Source organism: Giardia intestinalis, chromosome 2 (assembly GCF_000002435.2).
Source record: "Giardia intestinalis strain WB C6 chromosome 2, whole genome shotgun sequence".
Lineage (NCBI taxonomy): Eukaryota > Fornicata > Diplomonadida > Hexamitidae > Giardia > Giardia duodenalis.
This window is the reverse complement of record NC_051857.1, coordinates 858,272-871,742: the sequence shown is the minus strand read 5'-3', so window position 1 is coordinate 871,742 and position 13,471 is coordinate 858,272. Positions and strand designations below refer to the sequence as shown.

Sequence of the window (13,471 nt, the reverse complement as noted above, 5' to 3'; positions counted from 1 at the left end):
CGGGCAGTAGCCAAGGCCACTCCAAAGGGTGGCTCCGGATTGCGTTAAGATTAGCGATGGCTGTTGACTCCACTCCCTGTCCCAGCCACCGCAGAGGGCGCCCTAGGAGTTGCTAGTAACAGTGCAGTTAGCGGCTTTGCAGAGCCGATGGGCGCTGGTGGCATCCCCGTGCTCAGCGGGGGCCTTCAGTGTTATCTACTCTCCCAAGGGATGCCCCCACCTCACTGTGAAGGAGATCCGGCTCGACGGTCTGGATCAGCACGGTGTGGATGCTATTAAGCGTAGGCTGGCCGCCCTTCTTAACATCTTTCACCCGGGTCCTCAAGTATCATCAAGTGATTGAAGACGAGGGCCTCATCTACGTCGTCACGGACCGGCACGACAAGACCCTTGAGCGCCTCCTCACCGAGCACAAACGAAGGAAGATCCCCGTCCCTATCGCTGTGATCCTCTCTGTCATGAAGCAGGTCGCCGCCGCCCTCGCCTACCTCCACGGCCTCAGCGGAGTGGGTGCCGACGGTCGCCCCTACAAGGGCCTCGTCCACCGCGACCTCAAGCTTGCGAACGTCCTCGTCAGCGCAGATGGTGAACACTTCATCATCGCCGACTTCGGCCTCTGTAAGGACGCCCTGAGATGCGGGAGCACCATTGCAGGCACGGCAGTATACATGGCCCCCGAGATTCTCCTCCGTAATGAGACCAGCCATGCTTCCGACGTGTGGAGCCTCGGGGTCATCATTTATGAACTTACTACTCTGAGGAGACCAAACTTCTTGGGGGGCAAGGAGCCAGCAGAGGTCTTCGTTGATGGATGGAGGCCGGACCTGAGCGGTGTCACTGATGGCTTCATGCAGAATGTTCTGGAGGGGATATTCGTGCTGGATCCTGGAAGGAGGCCGACGGCCAGGGAGCTGCACGAGACGCTCGCTACATTCGACATCCCAGTTAGTGAGCTGGGGGGTCAGTGCGTGATGCTGAGGTACAGGTGCAGATCCTTGGAGGCTGCGCTGAATGGCGCTAACGCCAGGATCGCGCTGCTGGAAGAGGATGTTAAGACTAAATCCACTAGATCGACGCACTTGAAGATCAGTGCAAGGAACATCTAGCTATGATTAAGGCACTGGAGAATAAGCTTGCACAGTTCGATGACAGGATGAACACGACTGACCCTCAGTCCAGCCTCTTTTTGTTGCCCGGGCTGATGCGTGCCGCGCATACGAATAGCACGGAGACCGTCTGGATGCTGCTTGAAGAAAGACTCGGTGTTGGTCAGCGCGACGAGCAGGGGCGCATCAGTCCCGTCGAGTTGCTTGTTGGGGAGGAGAACGGTCTCCAGGACAAGAATGGCTGGACTACCTGATGATCGCCACAGAGGAGGACTATGCAAGAGCTGCCTCCCTTCTGGTCCCATATGAGAAGGACCGGATCGGCAGCGAAGGCAAGACGGCCTTGGTGATTGCGGCAGAGGCAGGACATGGAACCGTGGTGGAGGCCATCGACCCAACCGATGAGAACGGCGTCACGGCGCTCATGCGAGCTGTCAATAGAAACGACGCGGGGGCTGTAAAAGCACTCTTACCCATCCAGAGGGGGAGGAAAACATACAAAGAGGTCACAAGAAGCGGATGGTACATGCGCAAAGGAACAGCTCTGATGATGGCTGCGGCAATGGATACGCAGAAATAGTAGAACTGCTAGCAGAGCACGAAAAGGGAGAGAAAGTAGGCGGTTGGGCCGCTCTCGTATTCGCGGCACGGTGCGACCGTTCCAATGACCCCCTGGTGGACTATATTGGGCACGTTGAGCTTTTGATGGAGTATGAGAGCAGTATCTCAGGGTGGACGGAGCTCATGTATGCAGCAGCACGAGGGCACGAAGGAATCGTAGAGCTACTCGAGCAGGAGACTGGCATAAGGAACAACGAGCATCAGACTGTCCTCACATGGACGGTGTGCAATGATCATCCAGAGTGCGTCAGGCTCCTAATGAAGGAGGAAGGCGGCATGCAAACGACCAAGGGAGATCGCCCTTATGAGTGCGGCATATAGTAACACCGTGGAGTGTGCAAGACTTCTTAAGGAAAACGAGAAAGATCTGAAGACAACCTGCAGCTGCCATGGTCACTCGCCCGGTACCACTGCCCTCAATATCGCTAAGAAGAAGGATCGCATGGAGATAGTAGGCATCCTCCCAAACGAGATCTACTCTGTTTCAACAATGTCGGCTTGCCAGCTCCTGTCCGAGTAAACCCGTCCAGAGTCCGAAGCTCGGATGCCGCCCACTCTGGAGAAGAGCCTTGTGCATCCCGCCTGGGAGCCGTTGGGTGCTCCACTATGCGCTCCGGGGCGTCTCTTCTCTCTGACTGGCTTGGGTCAGCTATCGTCTGACATCTATTGAGCACCCGCTGTCTCGGGCCTTGCGTCTGTCGCGGCGATCTGGCCTCAGAGCAGTTGACTCTGGCCATGCACTCCGGAGTAGCTTTGTGGTGCTGATGCTCTACGACGGAGATTGCACACCGCGACCCCGGGTATCTACCCCGTTCCTCGGGTGCCTCTTCGTCTTCTCATGAAGCGAGCATCGGTCCCGAGTATGATCGGAGGTGCGCTCCCCGTGCGCCTCTATCTTGGAGTCATAGTACGCATTCGTGGATGCCAGTGGACAGCTCCTATGCGGTGGTGTCGGGGGAGAAGTATGACCCTCTGCTCACGGATCGCAGAGGTGCTCCACCATCCAGCGCGAGATCATGTCGACGCTCACCCTGTGCAGTGCGTCTGGCTCGGTGACGTGTGGGCTGGTCCATCTGCACAGCACACTTGGGTGATGCTTCGGTCTGTCGAGGCGTCGGTCCAGGAACATCAACTGTTAAGACCCTCCACCATCAGAGCGGTAGACCAAGGAGAGAAATCACTGGTGGACGACGCAGATGGGCAAGTAAGTTGAATCCTAGGTAGGCTGACGTGCACATCCAGACAGAGCACACGCCCATGAAACGGAAGAGAAATGTACCGGGCCCTGGATGTATCACTGGAGAGGACCCTCTTGTTATGTTATCAATGACCAACAGTCGTCTCCGGATTGGCTAGGAATTAAGCGACAATTTACCCACAAGATTGCTAGACCATACCCGCAGGTAAATCTGGCAGCACAGCACTGGGAGCAACCGCTGGGTGGAGTGAATCATCATCTGCTGGGACAGAGTAAACAATCAAAAAAGAATGTCCATTTCATGTCCATTTTGCCTTTCCAATAGCACGATAACTGACGAGGGCCAAGCAAAAGTGTTCTGTGGTAACTGTGGGCTTGTAATCATGGACACTCTCATTGTCAATGATCTAATCTACCAAGATCAAAATGGTGTGTCCACCGTGATGGGGAACTTCATAAGCGCTAACACCTCCTCCACGGCTCGCAGTCTTGCAATCAAACACTTTTCCAAGGAGCTAGAGACAATTGCAATGATTCTAAATTTACCAATGGAGCTTGTTCGGAAAGCCAGCGACTACTATGCCAATTGTCTGCGCGACAAAGCAACGAGAGGACGGAGAAACAATCTCTTGGCAGCAGCTCTTCTTTACATTGTGGGGCGACAGCACAACCTCTCCCATCTTCTGATAGACTATGCAGATGCTCTTAACGTTTCTGTTTTCACGCTCAACAAGTACATACAGCCATTTCTGCGTCAATATAATATCAAGCTACCTTACCAGGATCTTGAATCACTGTTACCACGGTTTGTGGATAGTATTCTGAAAGAAGAGTTCACGACTGCATTTCAAGACAACAGAGATTGTATGCTTTTCGCTAATATCCACATAACATCTGTGGATCAGCTCCGTGAGCATACTCTTGTTGTATCTAAGTACATTCTTAAGGCCTCTACCGCTATTAATATTCACACCGGCAGGCTTCCATCAGGCTTGTTAGGCGCCAGTATTTTTGTTGCGCTTAAGTTACTAAACTATGGGATACCCATTCATCGCATTTCCCGCTGTGTCTTTTGTTCTCCAGACACCATTGCGCGCCGTCTCCAAGAAATGCAATCATCAGAGCTATTCGCCAAGCTAACCATTGGTGATGTTCTTCGTAATGTAGACCTCGACCTTGAGGGCGTAGACGTACGGCCCCCATCTCTTGTACGCAGACATCTTTACCATCGGCACTATGCAGAATCTGCAGCACACGAACAGTTGGCAAGTCTAGGATCGCTTTTAGCTCAGGGCGCACAGGCGACTGCAATGTCCATACCAATTGATTTGAGTCTGGCAAGCGACATCTCTATTCAGGAATATATTGCTCCTGCAGGTGTCAGGCAAGCAAAGCTTCAGTTATTTGATGCTCAGCACGGAGACTTTTATCGCGCTCTTCAAGCAGCAAGAGAGGGAACTGTCGATCCAGAAGAGGATGCTTCTGTGCAACGTAAAAGACAGCGAGCTGAGCATAGCGGGCTCACTGCTGCAGAAAGCGTGCGCAACGATCGCGGATTGCCTGCCAGTATTCGTGAAGACCTCGCTAGCCACTTGGAAGGAGGGGCACTAGACTCTTTCCGGAGCGAGTCGAGCCTCCACAACGCTGTCAGTAGCGAGGTGGACTATGAGTACGAGCACGAGCAAGAATCTCGGTCCTTGTGGGCCATCTTCAACGAGTGATTCACTTTTGCTTCTTGTCTTTCTTACTCTTCTTTTCCTGCTTCTCCTTATCGAGCACGGTCTTCAGTAGTGCCTCAGCCTCAGCATACTGTGGGAAGCCCTGGATACGCGAGACGATCTCCCCTAATTTCTCTGCCATAACCTTCTTCAGACACTGGGGCGTGATCTTATCCTCACGGAACGCTCTTCGGACTTCTTCCATATCATTATAAACTACGGCATTTATGTGTATAGGTTTCCCTGTGACTAGTTTGCTATACGGGAATACAATCTCCTCTAGGTATGCCAAAAGAGGGTTGTTCTCTATGTCTGTGGGCTGGCAATAAGCTTTTGCGATCTTCTTTGCTATCTCTGCCGGTGTATCTGTGCAGTATATGGTTGAGTGCTCCTTGTCCACTTCTGTCACGGGATTCTGTCTAAGATATGGAAGGGGTGTTAGTGTTTTGCTAACTATCCTCCCCCGAGTTGTCCTAAACAATTGCCCCGTTGGAAGGAGACATGGCTTTGTAGGAGCATTCAGAAAGCCATCCAAGGTAGGGTATTCGCTGACACAGACCCGGATAGGATAGCGTTGGTGGGTCTTTGCCAGAGCGGAGATAATGCATGGCAGAAGCGTTTCCGAGGCCAGGAGGTTCTTTACCTTCTTGTCAAAAACGGCGGAAGCATGCTCAAGCGTCATCAGCCGCGACACTTCAAAGGTTACCGGCCATAAAAGATCGCAACTGGTACAGGGCAGAAGGAGCTCAGATAGGCATCGCACATGCTGACCATCAGTGACCTTAGTAAGAGAATCTATGGCCGCTCGACAAAGTAGCCCTCGGGCGTCTACCTGCTCGGCAGTCGAATTAGACTCAAGGAGGTAATCAAGGCTATCCGCAACTACGACTTCATAAATGGGGCTGCGACGAATTCCATAGGCTGCGCGTGCTACAGACCCCAAAGGAAGCTTGCCAGGCGTGACAACATGGAGTGTAGCGGGCATTAAAAAAGAAATAATTGTATTTTTAAGGTTTGATGGCATGGCATCTTCGCACGAGCTTTAACCAAGTACTATCGTTAGAAAAGTTCTATACAGGTGGTCCCGTTCTACCAACGAAGGATGGGGCTAGATTAGTCTGTTTTTACGACAATCGTCTGTCCCTCCTGACCGTACCACATGGCCGCTACGATGCCTCCATCTCAGTTAGCGACGAGGGGGATATGCTCACTGCCATGGTAATACACCCCACGAGGGATGAGGCCGTAGTTGCGAGCAAATCTGGAGTCATTTATGTTGTCGACCTGGAAAAGGGTTTGGTCCTCCGGACCCGTAAATCCAGTCACCAGGCTGTAATAACCTGCATAGTCTTCGACGCAACCGGGTCACTTTTTGCCACTACATCTGCGGATAAAAGCGTTCGTGTGTGTAACTACGATGGTCTCTACGACACTCACTGCTTCAGAGATTTTTCAACACTGTGTGTTAAGTCCATGTTTCTCTATGACATGGAGTCCCCAAATCAATACTTGTATCTCATTACTCTATCACGCTCTGAGCTACTCGTCCACGAGTTGCATTCAAAGCAATGCATTGGGAAAATTACTGCACATCTAAGCACCATTTTTGCATTTACCTTGCTGGATGACTACCTAATTTCGTCCGGTGAAGACAAGGTCCTAGTTATTACACAAATAGCTGCAGGATCACTTATTCAGAAGCGCATTGTCAACATTCACAGCACGTTTGTTGATATGGTCGTCTGCGGAGATGCTCTTGTCGGCCCTTCTACAAGCGATGGTGACATGTTGCGATTTGTGCTGTCTGAGGTCTTCAACACAAAGACCACAGAGAACTACGTCAATCACTATGCCTCGACAGGAATGGATCTCAACTACAGCAAAGATCTTATGAGTACCAATCACCACTACTGTTCAAAGTACTTGGGCCGTCCGTTTGCCGAGGACTTCGTTTCCGACCCTCCGGGGAGCCGTAAGCATAACAGCTATGTCGGCATCTGCAGCTTTTCCTACAAGATTCCTTATTCGGTGGGTTCGAGCAGACCATCCGATGCTGCCGTGCACCACTTTCTTCTATCAACGACGTCGGATCTACTTATTCTCCTCTTTGATGCTACAACCATGGAATACATCTGTCCCCCAGGTAAGCAGTTACCAGACCCCCTTTCCATTTCAGAGTACAGTCAGCTTCCACGTTTTCGCATGCTGGTCGTCTCTACCATCTGCTCTGATAGCGGGGAAGTGCTTGACATTAAGAAGGTTTCAAGCAACGAGCTGGCTATAGGAACTAGTTCCAATCAGGTCCGTGTCATTCGTTACCTCGAGAGCAGTGAAGAGTCGGGGGCAGTAACTGTTGTGCAAAACTATTCGTGCTATGGCCACAGCGACTACGTGACGTGCATTGGGGCATCTGCTGAGTCGAGCGCCTTTTGCACTGCATCAAAGGATGGGACTGTTCGGCTTTGGCAGCGCCTTCCTTTAGAGGTAGATATCAGCACCACTGACCTTTATGCCTCACTGCAGGTCTCTCACTCTGCTGGCAATGAACAGAATGTTCTGGCCTACCCCCTTCAGTTGGCAATTACACCGTGGGTATGCACAGCCATACTAGAGGATGCTGCTTCTGATATAGACTGTGTAGTGCTATGTGCGGGCAAACGGTGGTTTGCCGCAACAGGTGCAGCGGATAAATGCTTACGAATCTACGATTTATCTGCATTTGCTCAACTAAGTGATGACAGTGTCCTTACGCCCAGGACGCTCCATCCTACTGCAACGGTTTTGGCTCACCTTGATTCTATCAACCATATTGCTCTATCTCCGAATCAACGGCAGTTAGCCACTGTTTCAGCAGATCTTAGCTTGAAGTTGTGGGGCGTTGATGATCTATCGCATCCTCAATTTATCGTAGAAATGCAAAAGGCTGCTAAGCGCACCATTTGGTCTGTTGAGTACTCACTGCATGAAAAGCTGCTCGCTCTTGCCTGCGGAGATAAGCGTATTCGTTTAGTGCAGATAACTGGGAGGGGTAATAGTGGTGACACGAAGCTCTCTCTTTTCAAAACATTAGAGGGACATGGCAACGCGGTTATGCGGGCGTGCTTCATGTCTCATGGGCAGCAGCTTGTATCTGTTGGAGCAGACGGTTTAATAAAGGTCTGGAATTTGGAGACAGCAGACTGTGTGTTGTCCTTACAAAATGCACGGAAGATCCGCGACCTCGGTCTTGAAGTTGACCATCTGTATGGCACAGAGAGTCTCAGGAAAATGTGGGGCCTCATAGTTTTAGATGATGGCCGCGCTTGTATTACCGGAGATAGCGACGGTATTATACGCTGGTATGTCGATAACACAGAGGAGGTGCGACAAAAGGAGAAAGAAGCGGAAAGCCTCTGTATCCTCCAGAAGGAAGAGGTTGAAAGCGTACTTGTTGGCTCCTCATTAGACCGAGATGCTGTTGTCAAGGCTTTTCGATTAGCTCTCAACATTTATACATCAAAGAATCGAATAGACACGGTCCCACATACAGCACGATCTGTCAGAGATGCAGACATTTACTTGCAAAAGATCATAGCAAAGGTATGCGATTCTGAGGACCAAATGAGATTTCTGGCGGAGGCTATCGAGGCCACAGGTCTTATTCGTGTACCAGAGCTGCTTCATCTGGCACAGATTTGGATGCGTAACGGACGTCTCTCGAGGCTAGGCTCCATCCTCTTGCTAGCGACATTCCGTGCTTATCCGGTAGGTGCCATCGTCTCTGCATATGGGGATCGCATCGCCAGCACAGTCGAGGAGCTGGCCCGGCTCATGAGTAACTACCTGAGGAAGATCCAGCTCCTTCGCGCAGACTGTGCCCTAATCGACATGAGCTATAGCTACTTCTCGTTTACTCAGTAAGTAAACACGGGTGCACTCGGACTAAAAGTACGCAGAGATGTCCACCTTCTCGCCCTTCGCACGTTGCTGCTCCGCCAAGAAGGCCGCGGCTCTGAGCTTCCCAGCGGTCTCCTCCCCCGTCTTGGCGACAAGGTGACTGAAGATGGAGTTTTCCCTGCGGAGGAGGTTGGCAGGAGTGTCGTACTCAGCAATTCTACCTGCGTCAACGACGAGAATGCGGTCGAAGTCTATGATAGTGTCGAGGCGGTGAGCAATCGAGAAGATTGTCGTGTCGGCCAGGTTTTCCCGAATAGCGTCCTGGATGAGTCGGTCGTTTTCCCGGTCGACCTGGGCGGTGGCCTCGTCGAGCACGACGCAGCGGGGCTCTCGAACCAGTGCGCGAGCCACGCAGACAAGCTGACGCTGACCTGCAGAGAGGTTGTCCCCATTGGCTGCGATCTTGGCGTCGAGTCCGCCGGGTTGCTTCTCGAAGTACTCGCGCATGCGGACCTGCTCGAGCACCCGCCAGAGCTTCTCGTCCGGAACTTTCTCAACGCCAGGCCCCGGCTGCAGTCCCTCTGCAACGGAAGCAGAGTAAGCACAGAGGGACTGGCGCAGCGTGCCTGAAAACAGGAAGGGCTCCTGGGGAATGATGGCGATCGCTTGGCGGGCCTGGTGAAGGCCAACATCCGCCAGCAGGTTGACGTTGTCGATGACGATGGAGCTGCCGGCGTCCGGCTCTGCAAGGCGGAAGAACGCGACGGTCAGCGACGATTTCCCTGCCCCTGTGCGCCCGACCACCCCGACGTGCTCGCCGGGCAGGATCTCAAAGTTGCAGTCCCTGAGCGTTAGATCCAGATCGGGGCGGTAGCGGAAGTTGAGATTTTTGACCTTGATTCCCGCCTCTGGAGCACGGGGCCAAAGTTCGCTCGCCAGCGTGCATGACTCAATGATCTTGTTAGCCCTATCGCTCAAGTCCTCTGCAGGCAGGTCGCCGTACTCCATGACGCGCTCTATGGATGTGACCTCGGCCTCCGCCTGGACCCACGCCGTGACGAATTGACTGAGTATCATTTGGATGTTGAAGGAGTACGACAGTATCAGGCCCGCATACTGAATGAACTGTATCCCGCCGATGTTGACAGGCGCAATGACGCAGCTGATAAGAGCGATGAAGCCGCAAAAGAAGGCCCCAATGACGTTCAGTCGGAAGCTCAGCCAGCGGGGGAGAGAGATCTGCATCCAGTATGCCGACGAGTTGATCGTTATCTGTTCCCGGGCCTTGGCGATGAAGTGGGACTCGAAGCTGTACGCACGAATCGACGGCAGAGCCCCAAGGCTCTCTGTGCAGATGTTGATGACCGGGGACTTGGTTATGCTCTCCAGTCGCTTCACCTGCGGGGCAACGCGGCGGAACATGAAGAAGATGACAGCGTAGAGGATGATCGTCGGGATGACGACTATAAGGGCCGGCCAGGCCAGGACGCATATCATTACGAGCATCCCTACCAGCGACGCGCCATTCCCCAGCGCCTGGTTTATGAACCGCATCACCTGGATGTCCATGGAGTCTGTGTCCTTGCTGAAGCGGTTGAGGATCCGCCCCGTCGGAGTTGTGTCAAAGAACGACATCGGCGATCTGAAGATAGATCGGAGCATCTTCTTGAAGAGTGCGCGCGCGGCAGAATTAATGAACGAGACGAGGAAGACAGACGACAGGTAGGCCATAAGCATCGTAGACACGGTCATTCCGGCGTAAATCCCGATGTACTTGTAGTTGTACGACTTATCGGTGTCAGACAGTTTGAAATGATACTGGTCCTTAACCCAGTGATTGATCAACACGCCCTGGTATTGGGTGGATCCCTGCCATAGCAAGACAAACACGAGGTAGCAGAGGAGGCTGCAGCGAGACCCGGACCTGAACCAGCGCTTGTAGAACGTCCCTGAGACGGACCCCTGCTGAGCAAAGGCCTCTGCAAGCATGAGCTTCCCCTTGGCCTCGTTGCCGTCATCGGTCACCAGCGCCAGGTCGCGCCTCTTCTCCTCGTCGGTCTGGGTTGGAATAACGAGCTGGCTCGCCACGCTCTCGATGCGTCCGGCATTGTTTAGCCCGCTGGCCACGGACGTGGTGCGGGAAAATCCGAAGTCGATGCCCTTGTTCATCAGGTTGTCCGGCGTGTCGCTGTGGACGATCTCCCCGTCCTCGATCCTGATGACAAGGTCGCAGTTTCCGAAGTACTGCGTCTGGTGGGACGCTATCAAGACGGTGGTCCCCTGCTCCTTCAGGAATCCACAAATGACCTCGTTCCACAGCCTCTGCCCGACGTGCGAGTCGACGGCGGAGAGGGGGTCGTCAAGGAGCAGGATGTCACAGCCCGAGTACACGGCCCGGGCCAGAGCGACGCGCGCCTTCTGCCCGCCCGACAGAGAGACGCCCTTTTCACCGATCTCTGTCAGGTCGCCCGCCTTGAAGAGCTTGAGGTCGGGTATCAGGCAGCAGATGTCGAGCACCTTTTCGTAGCGAGCACGGTCGAAGGGCCGGTAGAAGACGATGTTGTCACGCAGGGTGCCAGAGAAGATGCAGGACGACTGGGCAAAGTACGCGACGGACCCGTAGATGTGGACGTGGGGGATCTGTGGGTCGAACCTGGGGTCCTCCGTCGAGTACTTCTCGACGAACGAGGTAGGAGGCGTTAAGCCGGTCTGGTAGTCGAACTTGATCTCCAGGTTGTTAAACTTGTAGGAGTCCAGCTTTGCACGCTGCTCTCTCACCAGGCGCAGCTCGCCCAGCAGAGCAGAGAACAGCGTGGTCTTGCCGGCGCCAACAGGCCCGCAGATCCCCACGAGGTAGCCCTTCGGTATGCTGAGGTCGAGGTTCTTGATGCGTGGAGGCAGATCAACGTGGTTGGGGTTCTTGTCGAGCTGCGCGTCAATGATCTGCTTGCACCTGGCAGGGTCTTTCCTGTACTTCTTGAGGTCGCGCGACACTTGGTTCTGCTCGGCGGCCAGGTCGTAGAGACCCCGTACCACAATCCGGTGCAGGAACGTCTTCTTCAGCACCTGGTAGGGGTTATCGTCCGGGGACGCCTGGTAGGCCTGGGGAATGTAGGCGCCGAACGACGTCACCTTGTCGGGCGGTAGGAGGCCGAACTCAATGACCCACGAGTCGATGTAGCGCATCGCATCGGCCTCCTTGTCGGTAACATCGATAGAGTCGAATCGATTCAGCAGGATGTCTTCCTCGGTGGCGTCCACGGATACGGAGGGGTTCTTTGTCTTCCACGCCTTGTACTCCTTGACCTTTTTCTCGTAGTGCTTCTTAAATCGGGGATAGAGCTGCAAGACCTGCCTCTGCTTCTTCATGTTGTCCTTGAACATCGGGTCCAGGAGCGGCGGTATAATGGAGTCCTCCCTCAGGCCCCAGCAGAAGCTGGGCTGGTTGGACGTTTTGATTGCGTAGGGCACCGTCTCGCCCTTGGTAAGGGTATAGGACCTCTCGCGGGTGACGACCCCGTAGTCCGGCTGCGGAAGCGTTATAAAGGTCAGGATGCGCTTGGAGCTTATCTTCGACTCGGAAATCCCGGACATCATCAGTGGCATGAAGACAAACACCAGGCCCAGCATGTTGTATACGAACACCGCGGTGTATGCGTTGGCAACGTCAAAGCTTGAGCTGGTCATGAAGAAGAGGAACCCAAAGAGGGACATCAACGGTGCAGCGCCGTTGACGACAAGACCAAAGCCGGAGAGAATGATGCCAAAGCGGAAAATCATCCCTATCTCCTTGTTGCGGATGTTCATCACTCGCGCCTCTTGGACATCCTCCATTCCGAAGAGCTTGACGACCTTCATTCCGTTGAGGACCTCAGAGATCTTCTTGACACGCAGGTCTGTCATGCTGAGCAAGGAAAAGAGGAGCCGGGTAAAGGCAAACAGGATCAGTCCAACAATCGGCAGGATGATGAAGAGAGCAATCAGGCCTCCAATCCCTTTGGGGTCGATCTCGATGGCCATGTAGACCAGGTAGCAGACAAACATCAGCGGCATCGTCATCACGAAGATGAGCAAAAGCATAAAGTTCGAGATCCTCATCGTGTCTGCGAAGAGGAGGTTGACCAGGTTGCCGGCGGCAGAATTTTGGCGGGTGATGTCCGAAAGAGACAGCATCTTGTTGTACAGGATGTCCAGGGTCCCGCCCAGGAAGCGCGACACCATGTCTGATAGCAAATACCACAGGATCGAGTCGGAAAGAGCGTAAATGAGCTGCCCAAAGAACACGGCTAGAATGTATGGGTATGTAATCTGCAAAACGGCGACAATGGCGTCCCAGGTATTTTTCTGCTGACCGATGCTGCCAGGAACAGTTGTAATGAGGTGATTGCTAATCCGTTGGATTGTGAACGGGGCGACCATCTGTGCAGCGACGAAGAACAGGATCATGATGCAGGCAGTAATAAACCTGCCCATGGAGGCCCTGATGACCGACAGTATGATGCTGGGCTGCTTCCCCTTGTATACCTTTTTATTCCACTCCCGTACAAAGTCTGTCGCAGCGATCTGAGGGCAGTGCCGGTCAACCGGAGGGTGGAGGTCGGACAGGTAGAGGGTTCCCTGGCGGCCGGACCTCTTGATTATCGGGGACATGAACGTGAAAAAGGGGTTCAGGCAGCTGCAGTACAGGCTCTGCAGCGGACGCTTGGTGCTGAAGTTGGCCTTGTCAAAGTCTGATGGTGGAGGAGGGTAATTCTTAGTGCAACACCCCTTCCTGACGTGCCCTGCTGCCTGCTTCTGCCCGTCCTGCACGGCACCTGACGAAAGTGTCTCGGAAGCGGACATCTGGAATTGATTTCCTGCCGAATTGATTTTTCAAAAATACTAAAGATACTTACGAATATCATAAGGTGCATAAAAGGATTAGTTTAATAGTTACAGAACCCATTGAGTGC

At 53.3% G+C, this 13,471-nt stretch overlaps 4 protein-coding genes and 1 pseudogene across 4 annotated transcripts; 3 read left to right on the top strand and 2 right to left on the bottom strand.

Moving 5' to 3' along the window:
* Positions 1 to 269: 269 nt before the first annotated feature.
* Positions 270 to 2,464, top strand: GL50803_00137735 (Kinase, NEK; annotated as a pseudogene; the record flags this gene model as incomplete).
* Positions 2,465 to 3,215: 751 nt separating this feature from the next.
* GL50803_004125 (Transcription factor IIIB 70 kDa subunit BRF) lies at positions 3,216 to 4,646 on the top strand (the record flags this gene model as incomplete). The annotated part of the gene is made up of 1 exon (XM_001706168.1): positions 3,216 to 4,646. The coding sequence occupies one exon, from the start codon at positions 3,216 to 3,218 to the stop codon at positions 4,644 to 4,646; it is 1,431 nt and encodes a 476-aa protein (XP_001706220.1).
* Position 4,647: 1 nt separating this feature from the next.
* Positions 4,648 to 5,628, bottom strand: GL50803_0017393 (putative Nucleotidyl transferase; the record flags this gene model as incomplete). Its single annotated transcript, XM_001706169.2, has 1 exon — positions 4,648 to 5,628. One exon carries the CDS (start codon positions 5,626 to 5,628, stop codon positions 4,648 to 4,650), a length of 981 nt encoding a protein of 326 aa, XP_001706221.2.
* A 32-nt stretch (positions 5,629 to 5,660) lies between these two features.
* GL50803_0015487 (WD40 repeat protein) lies at positions 5,661 to 8,543 on the top strand (the record flags this gene model as incomplete). Its single annotated transcript, XM_001706170.1, has 1 exon — positions 5,661 to 8,543. The coding sequence occupies one exon, from the start codon at positions 5,661 to 5,663 to the stop codon at positions 8,541 to 8,543; it is 2,883 nt and encodes a 960-aa protein (XP_001706222.1).
* Positions 8,544 to 8,564: 21 nt separating this feature from the next.
* Positions 8,565 to 13,361, bottom strand: GL50803_00115052 (Multidrug resistance-associated protein 1; the record flags this gene model as incomplete). The annotated part of the gene is made up of 1 exon (XM_001706171.1): positions 8,565 to 13,361. The coding sequence occupies one exon, from the start codon at positions 13,359 to 13,361 to the stop codon at positions 8,565 to 8,567; it is 4,797 nt and encodes a 1,598-aa protein (XP_001706223.1).
* Between the last annotated feature and the right edge of the window lie 110 nt (positions 13,362 to 13,471).